Source organism: Contarinia nasturtii, unplaced genomic scaffold, assembly GCF_009176525.2.
Source record: "Contarinia nasturtii isolate CC-2019 unplaced genomic scaffold, AAFC_CNas_1.1 Cnas_scaffold_1371, whole genome shotgun sequence".
In the NCBI taxonomy this organism is placed as follows: Eukaryota; Metazoa; Arthropoda; class Insecta; order Diptera; family Cecidomyiidae; genus Contarinia; species Contarinia nasturtii.
Window position 1 is genome coordinate 1,619,730 of NW_022198708.1, and position 19,485 is coordinate 1,639,214.

Below are 19,485 nucleotides of genomic sequence, written 5' to 3' on the forward strand. Positions count from 1 at the left end.
GAAATGAAAGGCTCATCGGAATCATCGGCAAATCGTAAACGTGGATCACACCGACGAAAAAGCTCAAGTTCATCGTTTGGTGGTGGTACTGGTGGTGGTGGTGGTGGTGATTCATTGCGTCGCCGAAAACGCATCGATACCGAAAGTAGTAGTTTGCATGGATCGGGCTTATCGCTTTTTGAACCGCTTCAAGTTGATGTAAGTACACCGAGCACAAACACAGTCATTTTAACACCATCGAAAATTACAATCGAACATAGTAATGATTATGAAGGTATTCGGGATAAAAAATCAACCGCAAATGGACGAAATCAAGTGAAACGTAATCGATACGTATCGTCGCCCATCCAATGGACATATGCACATAATCAACATGAATCCAGTTCAACAAATGATCGTACTGATTTCATTGAAATTGTATCGGAACCAGAGGAAATGTGCCGTACACAACGTTCGTCCATGGTCCAACCAAATACAAGCAAAGCGATCAATACACGACCAACAAACAACAATGGTTATGATACACCGAAAAAGCCCAGCCAATCATGCGATGATTCAAATGCATTTTCTATATGGGAACGTGATACAAATGAGCACACAATCATTTTTCATCATAAAAGCGATGTGGGCGATAAATGTTGCGATAACTATTGTCCACGCAACGAATCTGATACGGAAATGGAAATTAATGCTGACCGCAGCTTCACCACAAAAATCAGCGACGACGATAATAATTGCACACCAAATGGCAAACAAAAAAATTGCTGCAAATCGATGTCAACGTCACTCGAACTACTGAATAATTCGATGCCATTGTCAAATGTTGGTGGAAATACTAGTAGTCAATCTACAGCATTGGCCAATTTTCAAAAGAATAACATCTCACAAACGGGATCACATCGACTTTTGGACCTATCATCGGATATACGTCGTTATTCAAAAATTACCAATTTCGAACAACAAAACGCATCAAATCTACTGCCAAACTATTTAACGCGGTCATCAAATACAAATCTTAATGAACCGTCAACCGCAACATCATTCGAATTATTTAATATACCGTCAACATCAACAATGTACGATAAACCATTTGGAAGTATTAATTTAACAACACAAAATCATTTCGAATCACAATCATCATCTTCAGGTGAGTTTTGATACGAATAATAATGAATGTTCAAAAACTGATTGTCAATTACAATTAAATAAAACATAATTTACAGGCACCGGAACACAACGTCAACATGTGAACAATTTTAACAGTAATAATGATAGTTATAATTATAGCAATGTTAGAACTGAAAATACGACATCGAACAATAATCAATTAGACGCTTGGATGGATGGTGATAATCAGCAAACGAATGCAGGCGGTCAATCATTCAATTCGACCACCGTTGTCACCGCCACCCTCACCGGCACCCATGCAAATGGTTTATCCAATGACCAAAATAATTTGAGTTCAAATTATCTCTTTACTCAACACACCACACCGCAATTGAATACAAACCATACAACCACAACTAACACTGATAACAGCCATAACAATAATCTACCAATTATATTAAACAACAATAATGATAATAGCGATACGGATCAGTTTGGTACATTACGAACCAAATTCAAAAAAATTCGAAAATTTTTCACCAAAAACTAAAATTGAAAACCGAATTGACAAATGAGAATGAAGAAGAGTGCTTGCAAAAGTTGACATTAGGCAATTTAAAATGAGAAAAATAGAGATTGATCGAACTAGCAATTAAATATATTTAATTGAATGCATGCTTCTAAATAAAATCAACATTTAAAAAAAAACGCTTTATTACTATCAGATGATCAAAAGAAGATAACGCAAAAATTTCATTGTTCAACACACACACACTTATACACAGGAAAATGGTAGTAATGCAGTTAGTCGTTTACAGCACATAATGTTTGTAAAACATTTCGTATTTAGAGAACAATTATGGCATACAATAAAGAACAATAACAAAACATTAATGAAGAAAATAAAAACCAAATCCTCGACAACACGTTTTAATTGATTATTATGTAGAGTATACACACAAGAGATAAACCCCACAAATTATTTTAGGATTCCTATTAAAAAATGAATTTGTTAGGTTTCCTTATAAAATCGCAATATTTTAACAGGAATCCTAATAAATTGGCGCGCTTAAACGTCAAAGCCAACCTCACTGTGTTGAAACAAAACATGTTTTATTATTTAAAGGTTTCCTAATAAAATGTTGCCATATTATAAGGAAACCTTACAAATTAATATTTTAATAGGAATCCTAAAATGATTTGTCAGGTTTATTTTTTGTGTGTAACGTAAGCGCACTCGTATTAAACAAAAGTAAATGCCCTTTTGGAAGTTTTTTTTTATAAAAAAAAAACAAATAAATAATTCAAATTTCACACAGGATGCAAGGACAGCTATGTAATGGCACACGATAAACAGAAAAATTGAGAAATACTCCACGAAAGATGATTATGTAGAAACATTCAACACAATGTTACATTGAGAAAATGCACTGGAATTTCATTTCTATACCACAAGAATTGAAATTGCATTTAATTGATTTAATTGATTTTAGGTAGATTAAAGAGATATCACACTCGACTATTGCAAAAAAACCTATACAAGACTCGACCGATTAGTCGGGGTGTGTGTTTCTCACTTCTCAATCCTACTATTATATTTGAATACATTATCTCTCTTACACACGCACACGCATGTGCGCGTATTACTTTGACGATTATCACCCGGCGTTTAACAGATGAGAAATTGTATCTTTACTGTATAGTATACATACATACCTATCGAATAAGTTAAATTTAATTAATTGCCAGCAATATTTAATTAGACTTAATGGTAACAGTTATTGACATTCCAAACAAAAGTTAGTTATTATTGAACATGATATGAAAATTTAAGAAGAAGAAGAAAAAAAGAGGGAGAGATATTGAGGAGTTAAAATTAAACAAAAAAAAAAAATATGTAGACAAAGATTTAAATTAACAAACTAGTGACAGAGTTAGGGAAGACGGGCACAAGCTAAGCAGCTGCAATGTGTCTTCGAATATTAACGCAATGGGACATCGAGATGGATGAAAACAAAAATTAACAACCAACATAGAAAAATACGCCGAAAGTGTTAAACGAAATTATACTAGTTATGATTAACAATGAAATAGTAAAATGAAAGCGAGAGAGAGAGAGAAAGTAGCTCTATATCGAATAAAAATGATGAATGTTGGTAAATGTGTACTTTACAATATTAAATATTTCGAAACAAAATTGGTTGTACACACCAAACAGCCAATGAAAATGAATAATTCATTCCTACATTTGTATTTGGTTTTTGTTCAAAAGCTCAAACGAAGTCGTGCTGATGAAAGCCCAACGCTCATACACGGAATAATTCATTATTTTTCACCATTCACGCACGATGTATGCATCTGAAGCACAGCACGCCTTTATTGTGCTTCAGCCAAAAGAATGAACATATTGTTCCTTTGAATTTTATTCTTGAATGAAATCGTTGACGACGATTTATTTTTATTTCGCATCATTCAAAACAAAAAACTCTTACGAACGAAGCGAAACGAAGAGAAAATATATCGTTCATGTTATTATATTATATTTTAGTATCTTTGGCAACACAATATGAGCACATAACCACACACACACACATACACACATTGCATTGTGTACGATGAAAACGATCAAAATCATTTTTAACAGCAATTTGCTACAGAATAACATGATTTAGATGCTAATTTATGTGAACATCAAAAAAAAATTCTAAATATTTAATAAACGCACCAGTCATACCGGACATCTATTTAATTATGTAATTAGTACTAAACCAATGAATACTGATTTGTTGTAACGTTAATGGAAACAAAAATTAAAGTAAAAAAAAAACGAACAAAAAAGTTAACCAAAAAAAAAAAAAAAATCTATTCAAGCACTTTTCTCATAGTTGAATGGTTTTCCTTTCATTTCGACTCGATTTATTTCATTCCATTTTTTATTTTATTTTTACTCTATTTAATCATTTCAATTATTCACCAATCAAAACCAAAATTCCATATGAAAAAAATGTCGCACATTTTTAACCACAACATTCAACACAAAGCAATAACAAACAATTACTTTCGATTTTACACTCATACATGCTTCTCATTTCTGTTCCTTTGTTCAACTACGATTGTTCATTGCCAATGGATTGATAACATTAAATTACTATTTGCCGACATAAAATTTTCCAAGCATAAAACAAACAAGTTAACTATCGAAATAAATAATAATGAAGTCGGTGGTAAAAAATGTATTGACGAAGAAAGAACGATTCAGAAAATGAGCAAAAAATTCATTATCTTTTGAGGAATTTTAAGCAAATATCATTTTCCACTAAATAAAATAATGGCATTTTTAATGACAGCGTTTCATTTTAGATGATTGTTAGATAAAGAATAACTCAACGCTTTATACCATTTCACCACTCGTATCTAATTAACATTCAAAGCTTCAGCCCAATAAAAGCTGTTCACAAATGTAGAATAAATGCGAGTGGAGCAGGTAATATAAAAATGGTACAAAAAACTGTTATAATTTCATAGTCATTCTTTGGATGTAACAGCAGAATGTTTAATTTTCGTTTTTCATGCCAATAAAAAAGAACGGTTATTCTGATACAGAGGGATTTCTAAGAATTCATCTTAGGAAAATGGAATTTTCGGTGTAATTAGTCTAGACCAGTAGACTCAATAAATTAATGACTAACAACGGTTTCCGATCGAAAGTATATTAAGTTTGTGTCCATAATCAGACTTTTTGTTTTGTATCACTAAATACATTTTTTATTGTGATTGGCACTGAACACCACGGTTCAATCACAATAAATCGATATATAATATAGAAATTGTGGTACGTTATCTTATAACTCAATATTCACTGCTCAAATGCGAAAAAAAAAATTCTTTGTAAAAAGAATATACCCCCAAATTACCGAAAACAGCCAAAATAAACTAAAATAGTGTGTACTACTTTATGTTAAGTCCATAGATTGAATTTATCTAGATTGAACAAAATACGAAGAAGCGATAGCGGTTGAATTTTGGTGAACGAACGAGAAGGAATGGAGCTATAGAAAATAAAATGAACGACATTACACTTATTTGCTCAATATTTTGTTTTCAGTTATATAGCAAAGCGCTTAAAGATACTTAAAAATGTGATTCAAATCGATAGAAATACATACGGTTTGTTTTTCTTTTTCTTGGTTTTTTACTAGATTTTTTTTTCTCGAATCTTTTCTTTATTCTACTATTTTCAAAAAAAAATGATCATTTTTTAAGAGAAAAAAAACGTTATGTGACATTCAGTACATGGTGTTCAAAGCATATTTTTATTGAAAATCGTCAGTTTATTTTGATCTATTTCTTTAGTTCGCTAACAATTTTAATTGTTTTCGCGATACGCATACACACCGGTGCAGATCTATGAAATATGAATTCATAAACGCATATGCGATTCAAATAACAAGAAAAATGTCACCATTTATGTTTCTATTATTAATCGTTTTTTCATTAAACTATATAAATATATTCACGTTTCGGTTATAAAAAAAAAGAAGAGAAAAAATAATAATCATAAAACTATACAATGTATATATTTATTTATAAGGAAAATTGGAGCAATTACTAGGACAAATTGTTTTTCAATATTAATATTAAACTTAATAATAAATTTATTTAAATGAAAATTGTACCCGAACATTAATGCAAGAAGTGCATCTGTCTTCATAGCAAACAACGTTAGCATGCCGATTTAACACATTAAAAACAAATGAAGTAATGTAATAATGAAAGAAGTGGCAAACGAATGAGACAGTTTGAAATAATCCTATAGAAGCAAACATTTTTAAACCATTAACTGTAAAGATAAAAAAAAAACGAATACTGCCAGAGTGATTAATTCATACAACAACAATTAGTCATTTAATTTATACACATTAAAATTGAGAGACAAAAAATAAATCCCTAATTATCATGACATTAAAATGCTAGCACACATGAAAACAAAAACAAACAAAAAAAAACACATGAGAGAAGATTTTTTGATATTTGCTGAATTTTATTTGTTGTGCAATTGGTGACAATAATGCAACCGAGACGAAAATGCAACTCAGTTTTCAGTCATGTGAACAAATTTATTGTCTAAACGTTCGAGATCAAGCACATCTTCAGTGGATTGAAGTAGTCACCCACAGCAAGTAAGAATCGTAAATATCGGCATTTATTCTAAATGTAAATAATGAAACTAAAAAAAAAACTAGTTGATAAATTTTAAATCGATAAAATGAAGAAGAAAACAATGCTAAACAAAAAGTAAATTTAAACATAATTTAAAAACGTAGCAAAATTTAGGTGAAATCATTTGAATAAAAAAGGAAACAAATATATATATAGAAATATTGAATGAATGGAAAAGAAAGAATCGTAAAACAGAAAGAGAGAAAACTAGTTAATTTAGTTATTTGTTTCAAAATGATTGAATTATATATAGTTAATAGCTAAATGAAAAATAAACAAACAAAAAAATAACGAGCAAAAGATCCACAACACTATCTGAAGCGAGCGAACCAACGGCGGCAACAACGGTTATTTAGCGCAACACGAAAATTCTGCCAAGAACGAATTAGGCTTTCCTTTTTGGAATTGATTTCATTTTTTTTTTTTCATCAAACGAAAATATCCTCCTCCTCAGGATAGCTCAAATCCTATTTTCATTCTAAACTTCTTATTTTCGTTGCGAAAATAATATAACGATAAAATAAACATTCACCGCACTTGCACTGTTCCGTTGTTTGCTTTCGGTTCGATCATATTTCGATTTTTCATCGACTTTAGACGAAAAACAAAAAGAAAATATGAAAAGAATGAAATCAACGACAATTTAAACAAAACAGAACATTTAAAAAAAAGAATAGAAAAACATTCAAGAGTGTTATGATTTTCGATTTCATTTTTCCATTCACTTTTCATTTGCATAATCAATAAGACAAACAAAATGAAATTTTTAACTACATATTACACCCGACACCAATAAAACAGCAACAGCATCCAAAAACCATGAAACAAACAATAAAAATTTATTCGATCTATATAAATAAATAATTAAATTTGATCAAAAAAAAGCAATGAGCATTTTTAATTCGTTGTCTATTATTGTTCAGAATAACTGTTCGATGAACTTTCTCTTTTCGTTGAAAGTGAAAAATGGAAATGGAATTGAAGCGAAAAAGGTGAGAAAACTATCAAAAACATTTAATCACAGATTCACTGACCTAATTGAAGGTTTGTAATGCTGGTGATATACCGTTTATCATTGTACCGCTATTCAAAGCGACGAGGATTCATCGATGCGTGCAAGAGACTGCTTTTTGCGGGATATTTACTAACAGTAATTGACACATTTGAAGGCAACAAAATAACCGAAACGAATAAATTCACCATTTTGGCTGTCTACATTTGTCGATAGTAGAAAATTTTTGTTTATTCCTTATGGTGCGCCCAGAAGTACAGTTGATCTTTTGAGAATTTGTTGTAATTTTTTGATATTCAAGTGAAATAAAACTCACGTGGAAAATGTTTGGAAAATACGTTGTTTTGCTTGCATTTTTCGGTGTAAGGAACATTTTCATCTTCGTCAACATTTCCCAATTTTCAAGCGATTTTTTTTTTCAATTTTTTAGATTTATTTTAGTGTTAACCATGAATCTTCTGTTAATGCCATTCCGTTTTTTGAGTGCAAGGAACATAAGTGAGTAATGAATGTGGAATTTTGGTTTTTAAGAACAACTATGAATGCGACACAATCATTTTATTGTTTCAGTTTACGATTACTACAGCTTTTAAGTTATGTGTGCAACAATACTCAGCCAGCGGTACAATTGATTTATTCGTTTTCGATTATTTTCGATTATTCAATAATGATTTTTTGATTATTCGTTCTGTTCTCCCCGTAGGTACAATTGAGAGATGCATGCTATGGCTGCTTTTTGCGTATTTCCACATTACCATTTGGGCCACCACAATTGATCGGTATAAGTCAATGCGCAAATTTGTATCTAAGCAATAGCAGCTACAGTTCATGTGGCCAACAATTTGCGGTAAAGAAAAAACAAACGATGAATAAATCAAGGAAAACATTTAAAATCTCATAATCAAATCATTTATAGAGTTCTCTTGTGGGCATCACCGTGAATCCAATTCAAAGTTTAACATGTTCAACGGGATATTGTGAGTACGTGCGTTGCATTCGACGAATAAATGCGAGAAATTTGGTAAATTGCATTTTTTTGTTCAATTAATTTTTGTTTTCATTGGTGGATTAACAGTTGCTTCAACTGTTTGATTAAACTGGTTGATTAAACTGTCTTAAACTGTTTTGTTTCAGATTAACAGTTGCTTCACAGCAAATTTGGTGAATCGTGATTTTAATAGGGTTGACGATCGGATAAACTTTTTCTCAAATGCAACTGCTTGTATACTGGCACGAACGAGATGTTCCCAAATAAATCCAATAACAGCTGATATACAACGTCAAAAAGGCTCCATTTATCCGATTGGAATCACGAATTCGGTTGGTACGGCGGGCTACTATCATTATAATGCAATTCAAATTGGACGAAGTGGTGAAATAAAAATTATTGGCCTACCATCAACCTGGGTGCTTGGTAATTCATTTTGTAATCGAAACATTTCACTCGATCAATCATCGTATGGCAATACATGCTCGTAATCAAAAAAGAAAAAAAATATATATCACTTTTTCTAGTTTTTACTACACAATTTATTCGAATAGTTTTTATGTATAATATTAGTTCAATTTTCATTATGTGACATCATTAAATATAGATGTAATTCAAAATTATGAGTAATGTTCATTATCATTGTACTGCAACAAGAGAAAAAGAGAATGCCAAAATTTGTGGAATATCAAAATGAATGATTCTGGCAGGTGTATGTAATGGTATCTAATATTAAATCGTTCCATTCTTTAAAATATTCACAATCATCAGCTTCTCTCATAACGTGCACCTTTTCGGCGGCTGTTAAATTCGATGTTAAAAAATAATTGATCGCCATTTCGGTGAGCTCTTGTTTGTGATTTTTTATCGAAAATATAAATAGCTCCAATATATTCGCGGCGCTTAATAAATAAACAATCATATTAAGGATATCGCGTTCTAAATCGGGCAGTAAGTAGATTTGGCACATATCGTACGCTTCGAGGGCAGCTTTTAATGTGGTCATTATTTTATACGTACCGTTATCATTTTCGTTGGCACTGCGCATAATTGGACTGCGTAAAGCCTTTCCAAACGAATGCTGTTTTACACAATCCAAAAAATATCGAATGCCAACGATCGATTGATTTTTCAAAAAGACCTGTTTATTCTTTGACTCTTGAAAATTACTATTGAACATTCGATTGAAAACATCACTATTTTCCGTTAAAATATGCTCACTAAATCGTACCGTATTGATTTCATTGCTTTCATCATTTTGTTCACCACTCACAAACGAAACAAGATCTTCGGTGTCGGGCCAATTATCCGCATTATTGTATGCATCACCGCCAACAGTCGTTTCCAGCTTGGAAATTCGACTGGTATCATAGTTTGGCGTTGCAATATCAAGCGTTCGGGCAAGTGCCGTGAGACCAGTGGCCGCTTCATTTGTGAGCTTTTCATTTTTTGTGAGAATCAATTCGATTATCGTATAGAGACCGCCATGTTTTATCAACAACGTATGCAACACCTTTTTATCACGAATTATCATTGCCGAAATTACTGACACCTGCTTATGCATTTCTTTGTCATTTTTTAATAAGAAATGCGCCATTTCACCACGTCCATAACCATTTTCGGCGGTTTCGTTCAGCAATTTTAACAAACCTTCACCAACGAATTTCAGCTAAAAACGACATCAAATTTTGTTCAAATATCATTCAATCACAATTTTTACCGCATTTTTTTACTTACATCTGAACAGAGATCACAATTTTGATGTTCTTTTTCCGGATGTGCCATATCGTATACTTGAAATATGAAATTAGTTTTGAGCAGTGACACAAAATTTTTCGCTTCGATAATGTGTGATAAAACCATTGGGGCACCGTGTGAATCCCATGCAGCTTCGGGTGAATGTCGTTTATATGTGATTCGACACGTTTTTATCAATGTATCTAAGATATCCGGTTTGCATAATTCATTGATCGATAATTGCCTCAGACGATATGATGCACTGCATAAAATGCTCAATACCAAATTTATTGTTTTTTTCTTTTCGGATATATCAGATTGGTTCGGAACTTTTTCTTTCTCTGAAAAAATCAATGTACATTTTTAAAACAATCTACTGCATTTTTTCTTCAATTTGGTAGCGAAAACTACATACTTTCTTTTATGTCATCAGCATCATCATGTTCACCTTGGTCGGATAGATTTCCTTCTTCGAGTTCACATTTTGACGATGATTGTTCGTTCAAAATCCTTTGTAGTACATCATTATTGTCTACATCATCCTTTCGCTTCGACTTCACTTTTGAATCCATGTCGTCATCATTTTGATCCTCGATATCACTGACAACTGGCGAATAGTCATCGATATCATCATAGTTGTCACCCGTTTGATATGCCGGCGATGAGCTTCTTGGGGATCTAAGAATAAAAATCAATAATGGATCGATATATATGAATTATGTGTACATTGAAAACTTACGAGCTCGATGAACTGCCTGGGCTGTCGCTTGGCGATTGGTAAAACGAACCACTGCTAGTTGATGCAGTTGGTGAATCAATATCACGCTAACAAAAAGAAACAAAATTTAATTCATGGTAAGAAATTCATTCATTCATTCACTTACTGGTATAAAACGAGGTGGGCTAAATTCCATTTTCACACGTTTTCGAAATATCATTTCAATATCTTCATCATCATCACGTGGCCTTACGGCATCTTTGCTTTTCTTCTGGTCCGTATTGTGAGTTTCTTTCAAATCTTTAATACTAGTTCCCAATCGATTAACCAATACATTCATCAGACCCATATGAATCATTAAATCCATACTCATATTATCATATCGGAAATATTTTATACCAGTCAAAATCTGAAATTTTTAATGAAATTGCTATTAAAAAAAAGAAAAACTCATTGTCACTCTATAATTTCCATCCCAAAATTATTTCGAACAATTTTTTTCCACCAAATAGTTTTCAAGATTTGACCTTCAATGGTCCGGAAATGTTGACTCAAAATTGTAAAACAAAAAATGCCACTCACCATTGTCAAAAGTGGATCGTTATCGGTATTTTTGGCGACTTGTAGTAAATGCTTGAATGCGCCACTTTTCCGAACTTTAGCACGATTACATGAATCATCAGCCAATAGACATATCACACAAATGCAATAACGTTCCTCTGCACTGCTGAGCGCTTTATTCAAATTGGTTGCCGTTACAAGATTACAAACGGTTGTCATTGTATCGGCTTCATTCAATATTTTATGGCAACTTGATTTGGCCAAATTCGATAAAATTTTCAAGGAATGCGTACGATATGGACTATCGCCTCGAGCAAGAAATGTAATACAACTTCCGCTATGTTGTATACGTATAAACTGAAACAATTACGTAAAATAATAGTTAATTTTCTGTTGATGGTAAAATTTGCATAAATCCAAATAAATGAACCTACATTATAAATAATGCGTAAACTGGAATGAATGCTGGTCACAGTTTCTAAACATTTCAATATTTCCATCACTAGATTACATTGTTCGGAATCGTCTGGCATGCGAAAACCATCCTCATCGACTGGTTTGCTTTTCTTTAAAATTTCATGATCAAAAACGCGACTGTTAATCGTTTCCATGATTTGAATGTGTGTCTCCATAAATTCGACGCGATCCTTTTCATATGGATTTTGTTCGACAAGTGATTGTGGTTCGGGTTTTTTCTGTTCAACAATTGTATATTTTATTAAAATGCCGAGAATTTTTTCCACACCATCCGATTGAACGAATTCATTGTTGAACGGCATTTCGTTCCAGAGTAAACGTGTTGCTCGTACAGCCATTCCCATTGTAGCCACATCCTTTGTGTCTTCTAAAACGGATGCCAAAACTACACCAATCCCTTTGGCCAGTGTACATAATTTTTCATTTGATTCTCTGGCCAAATTGCCAAGTAAACGGCATACACGACATTGTACCTTTGGATTTGGTATACTTTTCAATATTGTCAACAATGGTGGTACAATTCCATGTGATATTGCTTGTGTACAGCACATTTTCTGTGTACAACAATTGCCTAAAATGCTGAGTGCACCTTCGAGAATTTTTTCATACGGTTTACTGAGCAACCGTACCATTGGTGCAATTCCACCAGCATTATAAAATAATTCGATGCCTTGTTTATCTTTAACCAGTTCAGCTCGAAGCTTTACCAAAGCCTAAACATTCGAAATTAATAATAAGAGAAAAAAACAATTGAAAACACACAGCTTTATAAGAATATCTCACAAAACCATTTGCACACAATAGATATGCATGCTCTGTGTTTGTTGGTTCAACATTCAATGCGTTGGATTTCAATACGCGTACATGTATGTATGTAACAACTCACATTAAATATGGTGCCTTTATCGCTTGACTTTGTTGTTACTGAAATGAGATCGGACAAAATACGCTTCTCCATCGCATTAATTTCAAACTCAAACTAATTTAATTCACTCAATTAACACATGCACTTTTCAAATTTATCATCGATTCTGCGATTCCATTTTCTAAATTTGTGTAATTTCAATTTTAAAATGTAAAATTTTTTTCGTGTGATTGTATGAAAAATTTCGAACAAAAAACACTACATTCGAAACGTCAAAACAACGCACACACACACTTGTACATCATTACGATGGAAAGTAAATGTCACTTTTGATACGCTTTTGTAATTGTGTGTGTACGCGCGCGTGTACATGTAACTTTTTAAATAACATGCGTAAAAAATTATGAAAATAGAGAAATAATTCAAATATAATCCAAATTAAAATCAAAACAATTTTGGAGAATGAGCCATAATATAATATTTACTACAGCAGTGTTGTCACTTGCAACAATTCAATATGAATGCGATTAAAAATCCATTGAACTACGGAACCGGAATAAAATGTCGATGGCTGTTCAATTTCGAATAGTAAATAAAAGTAATCATTTTATCAAATCTAGTAAAGTTCTTTTATTCGCGGACGACGTTCAAATCTACATTGATTATGACGTAAATGGTATAAATAAAACAATTAAAATTGTCAACGACGAGCTGAAAAATATTGAACAATTCTGTATTGATTTCGGTATTGGAATCAACCCTTCAGAAACCAAAGCAATAAACAATTCCTCTAAAAATAATTTTAATCACTTGCAATATAACAAACAAGTTATACTATTAACTCTTGGTCCACTCCAAATGATACTTCCTTCCCAAATCAAATTGCTACTTATTAAAACTCTCATCTTGCCAATTTTTGACTATATGGATAATAATAATAATATATCACAACTACCAGACACTCGGGACAAATACTGAAAGTGACCAATTAGAGAGATTGCATGTCGACGTGAACATATCACACCATATCGCAATGAGCTTGGTCTGATAAAAATTTATGATTAAGATACACAAAACACATTGCCTCACAATTTTTTAAAATTTTGAATAATGAAAAAATAAACGAATTACTTGAACTAAATAAAAACAATACACGATCTGTAAATAAATTAATAATAACCTAAAAATAATTTCCACAAGACCTCAGTATCAGTGCTTCATATAAGTTATCTATTGTTATGGTATCAAATTCCAGAAATCATTGGAATTTCCGAAAATTGTGAAAAAGTCAGGTCTCTATCATAGTTTCTTAATCGAAAAAATCAAAACTAATTAATTTGTCATTTACATTATAATATTATTACAATATTCTATTTAAATTCATACAAAATAAGAATCATTTAAATAATTATTTATCTTTATAGGAGGATAAATGACCAATACTATCAATAAAACAAAATGTAGCAAATCTTTTTAGTCATTTAATTAAAAAATTAAAATTAAATGACTAAAAATATTTGCTACATTTTGTTATTTTATTCATCAGAATCATTTGTTTGGATGCTTTCCATTGTAAAATTCACAATGTGATTTAAAGGACAAACTTTCATAATACCTTCATAAAACTAATTATCTTTCATATAATATAATTACGGATTTTATTTTGCCTATTTAGAACGATTAAACGTTTTCACTCTTAGATTTGATTTGATTATGAGTCATAAATATATATATGAAAGAAAGTATATATGTTTTTATTTGACTCCCATAAATATTATATTTGGTTTTCGTCAAAAACGTTTTTTTTCTGATTCAAGGTTTTTGGATGGAAGAATTGGTTTACAAAATAACAAAAGAAAAACAAATGACCCATTTCACAAACAAATGACCCATAGTGCAAAGTATTTGTAAGTCTTCGCGAAAGTATTGCATCAAAATTGCATTGAATTTAAAATCAAATTGGAGTCAAAAGGCGTTGTTCCTTCGATCACACATTAAAACGATGAAAGTCATACGTCCTCAAGGAAAAAATTTGAGGGGGGGTAATTGAAAAAAATCGAGGGGGGTAAGCAAAAAAGTGAAGTGTATTTTGCGAAAAGTGTACTTTTTTCGTTTTTTTTTTTTTGCTCCTCACTTTTTTGGCGAAAATCCCTAGCAAATTGAAAGAATTCTTTGAAAATTTTGAAGGGGTAACACTTCGTCAGGGGAGGGGGGTAATCGGACCCCTCGGACCCCTGCTGAGGACGTATGATGAAAGTTAAAAGTGACCTCGTTATATCCAAATCATTTTTGAGAAATAGAATCTTGACAAACAATTCATTAAGCTAATCTCGTCACATTATACGAATGAGAAAAAATGCAACGCATTGTTATATTTGACGAAAACCAAATATCATATTTATGGGAGTCAAATAAAACATACATATTTTCTTCCATATATATTTATGGGTCAAATAAAATCTTAGAGTAAAAACGACACATTTTGCTTGTCTGTTTTGTCGCAATCCGAATTTATAATTTTATGATTTTATGTTTTTGAGCTATAAATGCATTGCATGACTTTCAGATCGAAAAAGTTGAATTAAAACACGAGAAAATACCTAGAAGTTTAAAATTTATTGAATTTTATTACAAAAAATAAATAAAAAAGATTTTTTAAAGTAAATTTGAAATGACTTTTTCTCGCGTTTTAATTCAAGCTTTTTGAATTTATATTCTGTTTTGTTTCTAATATCAAATTGAAATGCAGAAAAGGAAAATCTGACAACAATGAACTATAAATTTAATGATGGAATAGTTACTTTTGATCTCTCCGGAAGATGCCAATGCGTCTAAAAGTGGCTGTTATATAATATAATATAACCGCTGAAGTGATACTGCAGACTATTCAACCGCTATTAACAGCCGGCTAGAAGATAGAATAAAAAATAAATTTTTCAAAAGATCCGAAAAGAAATGGATTTAAAACTTTTGAATTTGTGAATTTTTCGCGCTTTATAGATAGTTAAAGCAATGAGTGCTATCTAATGCTGAATGCGAAACGCTTGCCCTCTTTGAACGATTTCAGAACTAGAGTGACAACATTCAAATAACATTGTGCCAAGACTGACTAAAGATAAGAAATCAAATAAAAATTAAAATGACTAAAAAAAAGTAAACAAGAAATGAAGTTTGTTCGATTTTTTTCTCAATTTTCTTTGTAACTATTTATTTTGCTTATTTTCATGTTCGATCATATTTTATTAATCGCATTCTAATGAATTTTATTTTAAACTCACATCGTGGTTTTACATATTTTAAATATTTTTTTTTTTTTTTTAAATCCTCCCAGTTTCTCCATACAAGGTCTATTCTTTCTGTAATATATCTCTTTAAACGGATATTTTTTCTTCATTTAAATCTATTCATATTTCAGCACATACACACAATATATTGCGAATGGTTGGTTTACGCGATGTTATTCTCCCAATCGGATTGAAAATCCTGAGTACAGTTGTTGGTGTTGGACCTGCCCAATTGACCCTACATCAATAATTGTAATAAGATTTTTTTTCCGTTTTTTTAGTATATTTTTTTGGTTGGTTTATCCATTTTTTGTTCTGCTTTTCATATGTTACGCTGCAAAAGTCAATTTCTAATTCGGCTCTGCAATGTGCGAACACTTTGAACAAGAGTATGTATGCTGTTGTTTTGTATTTAAGTGTTTTCGTCATTCTTTCTTTTAAAATTGTTTAAACTTTGTTTCTGCGTGGAATACTTAATTAATTGACGAAAAAAAATCACATTGATGAAGAAAAAAAATCGAAAACAGTAGAAAAAGAAAATGAAGTTGGTCACATTGGCCCGAGTATAATAAATAAAAGACGAGATGTACTGTGTGATTCGCATGCTGTTTAATTGGAATTTGAATTATAGACGGCGTCAATTGTGCTATCTTTTCGAATCGGTTCTCATTTTATTCAGGTTTAAATTGAATTAAAACAGAAAATAACAGGCTGAATTTGAACAAATATCGAATTCGTTTAAATAAAAGAAAAACGGTTTACATTTGACAGTATCTGACTTTTGTATCCCGTTCATTCCGCCTCTGCCGATGTCCACGCGATCTACTAAAACGGTCCAATGATGATTTGGATCATTTCTCTGAATTCAGTTTTTTTTCTTCTTCTTGCAATTTTTTTTGTTTTTGCGAATTTGTTAATTTCTCATTTGTAGTTGTTTTCTGTTGTTGGATGCATATTAATTCATTTTTTGTATCTGTTTTTTTTTTATGTTTTGTTTTGTATTGTTGTTGAATTAGAAAACTAATGATGAATTCCTTAGAAAGCGAAGAGCAACAAGAACGACATCATGAGACAGAAAAGACCCATGGCTTCGGACAAAGCGAATCCCAAGATGGCATAGGAGAAAAGTTGTTGTTTAAGTGATGGATTTCTGGCATAACCAATGATGAGAGATCCGAAAACTGTTCCAATACCAGCACCTATAGAAATTTGTATTCATGTTTACAATAGCGCAAACCGAAAAAGAAAACAAAAAAATTTATATATGTGATTCGGGTCGGTATGCATTGATTGATGACACATGTGCCACAGGGAAAAAAATTGTTGTACTAGACACGACGCTATCATTGTCATAAAAGAAGTAAAATCGGTTTTGATGATACACTGATGTTTGGTTATGTATTCGATATTATGGGACGGGCTAGTAATAGATTAGTCTGAATTGAGTTTTAAACGAATTGATCCACGTAATGAGATCAATCATTTAACTTGCACATTGTACTAAAAATGCTGGTGACAGGAGATTTCAATGAGCATTTGCAGCGCCAGAACGAATCTTAACACATACAAATGTCAGATTTTCTTGTCCCCCCACCTTCAACTACAGAAGCATCCTGCTTGGATGTGGAACACAAGCTTCTAAACGTGAAGCACACCTTTTCTCAGACCTTCCCGAGGCTTATGATTTGAGCAACCAATGTACTCGTATGTTTGCCACAGATGCAAGTTTACTACTAGCCCAAAATACAGAATACACGATATAAGACTACAGCATCGCATCAAATTGATTTTCATTGCTTTTATATTTTAATCATTTACAGTCGATCCATTTTATTTTTGCAATAAAAGTGAAAATTGAAATGAAATAATCACGATTCTATTTTCGTTTTATCGATTACATACCTGAGCCAGCACAACCAACGGTAGCGGCACCAGCACCAATGAATTTAGCAGCTGAATCGATATCGCGAGTCACGGCTGTAGTTTGGAATGACCGCATTTGTGGGAGAAGGGCCACTGGAGTTGTGTTTTGAGCAGCTAATGTTTGACTTTGGCTGATGACAGCACTGCTCAATGGTCGCATGAATGATCCGCTGATCTGTTGTTGAGAGAAAACGAAAATTAGAAAAAGAAATGACAAAAAATTTTTTTCATTAAAGATATTTTCATTTCAATTTTAAATCGATATAAAGAAAATAAAAATTATATATATATAATCTAAACGAAAACTGTATGTCAAAAGCATAAATGTGAAATGCTTATGTAATGGTGAGCATGAATCTTTAGCAACAACAACTTATCAAAAAGCATGTGAACAAACACGTATAAAATCTTCTTTGTTATATAACGAAAAATTTTTTGTACTACTAAGCAAAACGTCACCACGCACTAGAAGTTTTCTCCTTTAACCATCAAAACATTTTTGATGTACTCAATGAAAGCGATCCATTTATCGCAATTTAGGAAAACTTCATCCTACCCACTTAATTTAGAATGTCAATTTGGTTTTTTTTATCAATACTTACAGCGGTTCTTGCAACTGGAGCGATACGTGAGGCGGTTTGTACAAACATTTTTACACTTTGTATTTTTTTTGCCGTGTGGTGCTCAAAGGAAACTGCAAATACAGAAGAAAACCAAAACTGTTTACAAAATGCACTAAACACTCAAGTCGTCTGTTTTTAAAAACAATGGATTAATAATTAATTTGATTTCGTCTATTGACAATATCACACAGTTGAGCAAGAAAAAGAGATAATACAATTGAACATTGTATGTTCAGCGTAAGAATCATAGGAACTAAGTTACGTAACGAGTACGTAACACTGAAAAGTTGTGTAGCCGTTGAATGGAAGTTTTCATACTGATATATGAATTTCTGCAATAATTTTCACTGTGTCACTTTACAGTATTAACTAAAATTGATTTAGTGATTTTTTTTTCCGAAAAATTAAAATGCAATTCAATGAATTGACCGCAAAAAAAGTCGCGAGATTCGGTGATGAATGTCAAATTTTAAGATGGCGGAATCTTCTGAAACCGAAAATCAAAGTCGTTCAGCAAAATTGAGAAAATATTAACGAAAACACTGGAATCGCACAAAAATATTGTGAAAATGTTATTGAAAAAACCTTTGCGAATCGATTTACACAAATTTTTGAGTGCGATGATACGAAAGTGATGGCAAATTTTTTTGATAAAAAAATTGTAAAAATTTCTTCGATTCGTCTGTTCACACAAAAATTCTTTCTCTTACTCAATTGGGAGTTGATACGAATGGAGAGAACGAACGCACAGCTATTCGGTGACTTACCTATGAAACAGTGGTAGAGACTATATACTCAGTTCGCCGGTTAACCCGCTTATTATTCAGCTGAACGAATGACGAGTTCGGCAATCGTAGTTTGCGTATAATAAAATACAGATTCGGACGAATAGCCGAAGAGTGCCGAACGCATCGTACTAATCAATACAGAGACATTTCGTTCAATTTGACATTTCAAATTCGAAAATTGT

The 19,485-nt window shown here is 31.9% G+C and overlaps 4 protein-coding genes across 7 annotated transcripts; 2 read left to right on the forward strand and 2 right to left on the reverse strand.

The window, feature by feature from the left end:
- The first annotated feature begins 15 nt into the window (after window positions 1-15).
- On the forward strand, window positions 16-2,301 carry LOC116345974 (putative uncharacterized protein DDB_G0282133). Its single transcript, XM_031775820.1, has 3 exons — window positions 16-198; window positions 261-1,147; window positions 1,224-2,301. Exons 1-3 carry the CDS (start codon window positions 158-160, stop codon window positions 1,655-1,657), a joined length of 1,362 nt encoding a protein of 453 aa, XP_031631680.1. The 5' UTR covers window positions 16-157; the 3' UTR covers window positions 1,658-2,301.
- Window positions 2,302-7,586: 5,285 nt separating this feature from the next.
- LOC116345859 lies at window positions 7,587-8,818 on the forward strand. The gene is made up of 6 exons (XM_031775574.1): window positions 7,587-7,701; window positions 7,770-7,837; window positions 7,910-7,961; window positions 8,043-8,186; window positions 8,256-8,360; window positions 8,474-8,818. Exons 1-6 carry the CDS (start codon window positions 7,663-7,665, stop codon window positions 8,816-8,818), a joined length of 753 nt encoding a protein of 250 aa, XP_031631434.1. The 5' UTR covers window positions 7,587-7,662.
- Window positions 8,819-8,898: 80 nt separating this feature from the next.
- Window positions 8,899-13,071, reverse strand: LOC116345956. The gene is made up of 8 exons (XM_031775776.1): window positions 12,707-13,071; window positions 11,778-12,533; window positions 11,365-11,700; window positions 10,949-11,191; window positions 10,804-10,889; window positions 10,480-10,742; window positions 10,065-10,405; window positions 8,899-9,996 (listed from the first exon to the last, which is right to left on the reverse strand). The coding sequence occupies exons 1-8, from the start codon at window positions 12,776-12,778 to the stop codon at window positions 9,016-9,018; spliced, it is 3,078 nt and encodes a 1,025-aa protein (XP_031631636.1). The 5' UTR covers window positions 12,779-13,071; the 3' UTR covers window positions 8,899-9,015.
- Window positions 13,072-16,556: 3,485 nt separating this feature from the next.
- Window positions 16,557-19,408, reverse strand: LOC116345977 (ATP synthase lipid-binding protein, mitochondrial). 4 transcript variants are annotated; one of them, XM_031775824.1, is made up of 4 exons: window positions 19,283-19,408; window positions 18,495-18,586; window positions 17,872-18,067; window positions 16,557-17,168 (listed from the first exon to the last, which is right to left on the reverse strand). In XM_031775824.1, the coding sequence occupies exons 2-4, from the start codon at window positions 18,540-18,542 to the stop codon at window positions 17,005-17,007; spliced, it is 408 nt and encodes a 135-aa protein (XP_031631684.1). In that variant the 5' UTR covers window positions 18,543-18,586; window positions 19,283-19,408; the 3' UTR covers window positions 16,557-17,004. The 4 variants fall into 4 exon arrangements, with proteins under 4 accessions (XP_031631684.1, XP_031631685.1, XP_031631686.1 ...); XM_031775825.1 differs by having other exon boundaries at window positions 19,226-19,338; XM_031775826.1 differs by lacking the exon at window positions 19,283-19,408 and adding an exon at window positions 19,101-19,216.
- Window positions 19,409-19,485: the final 77 nt, after the last annotated feature.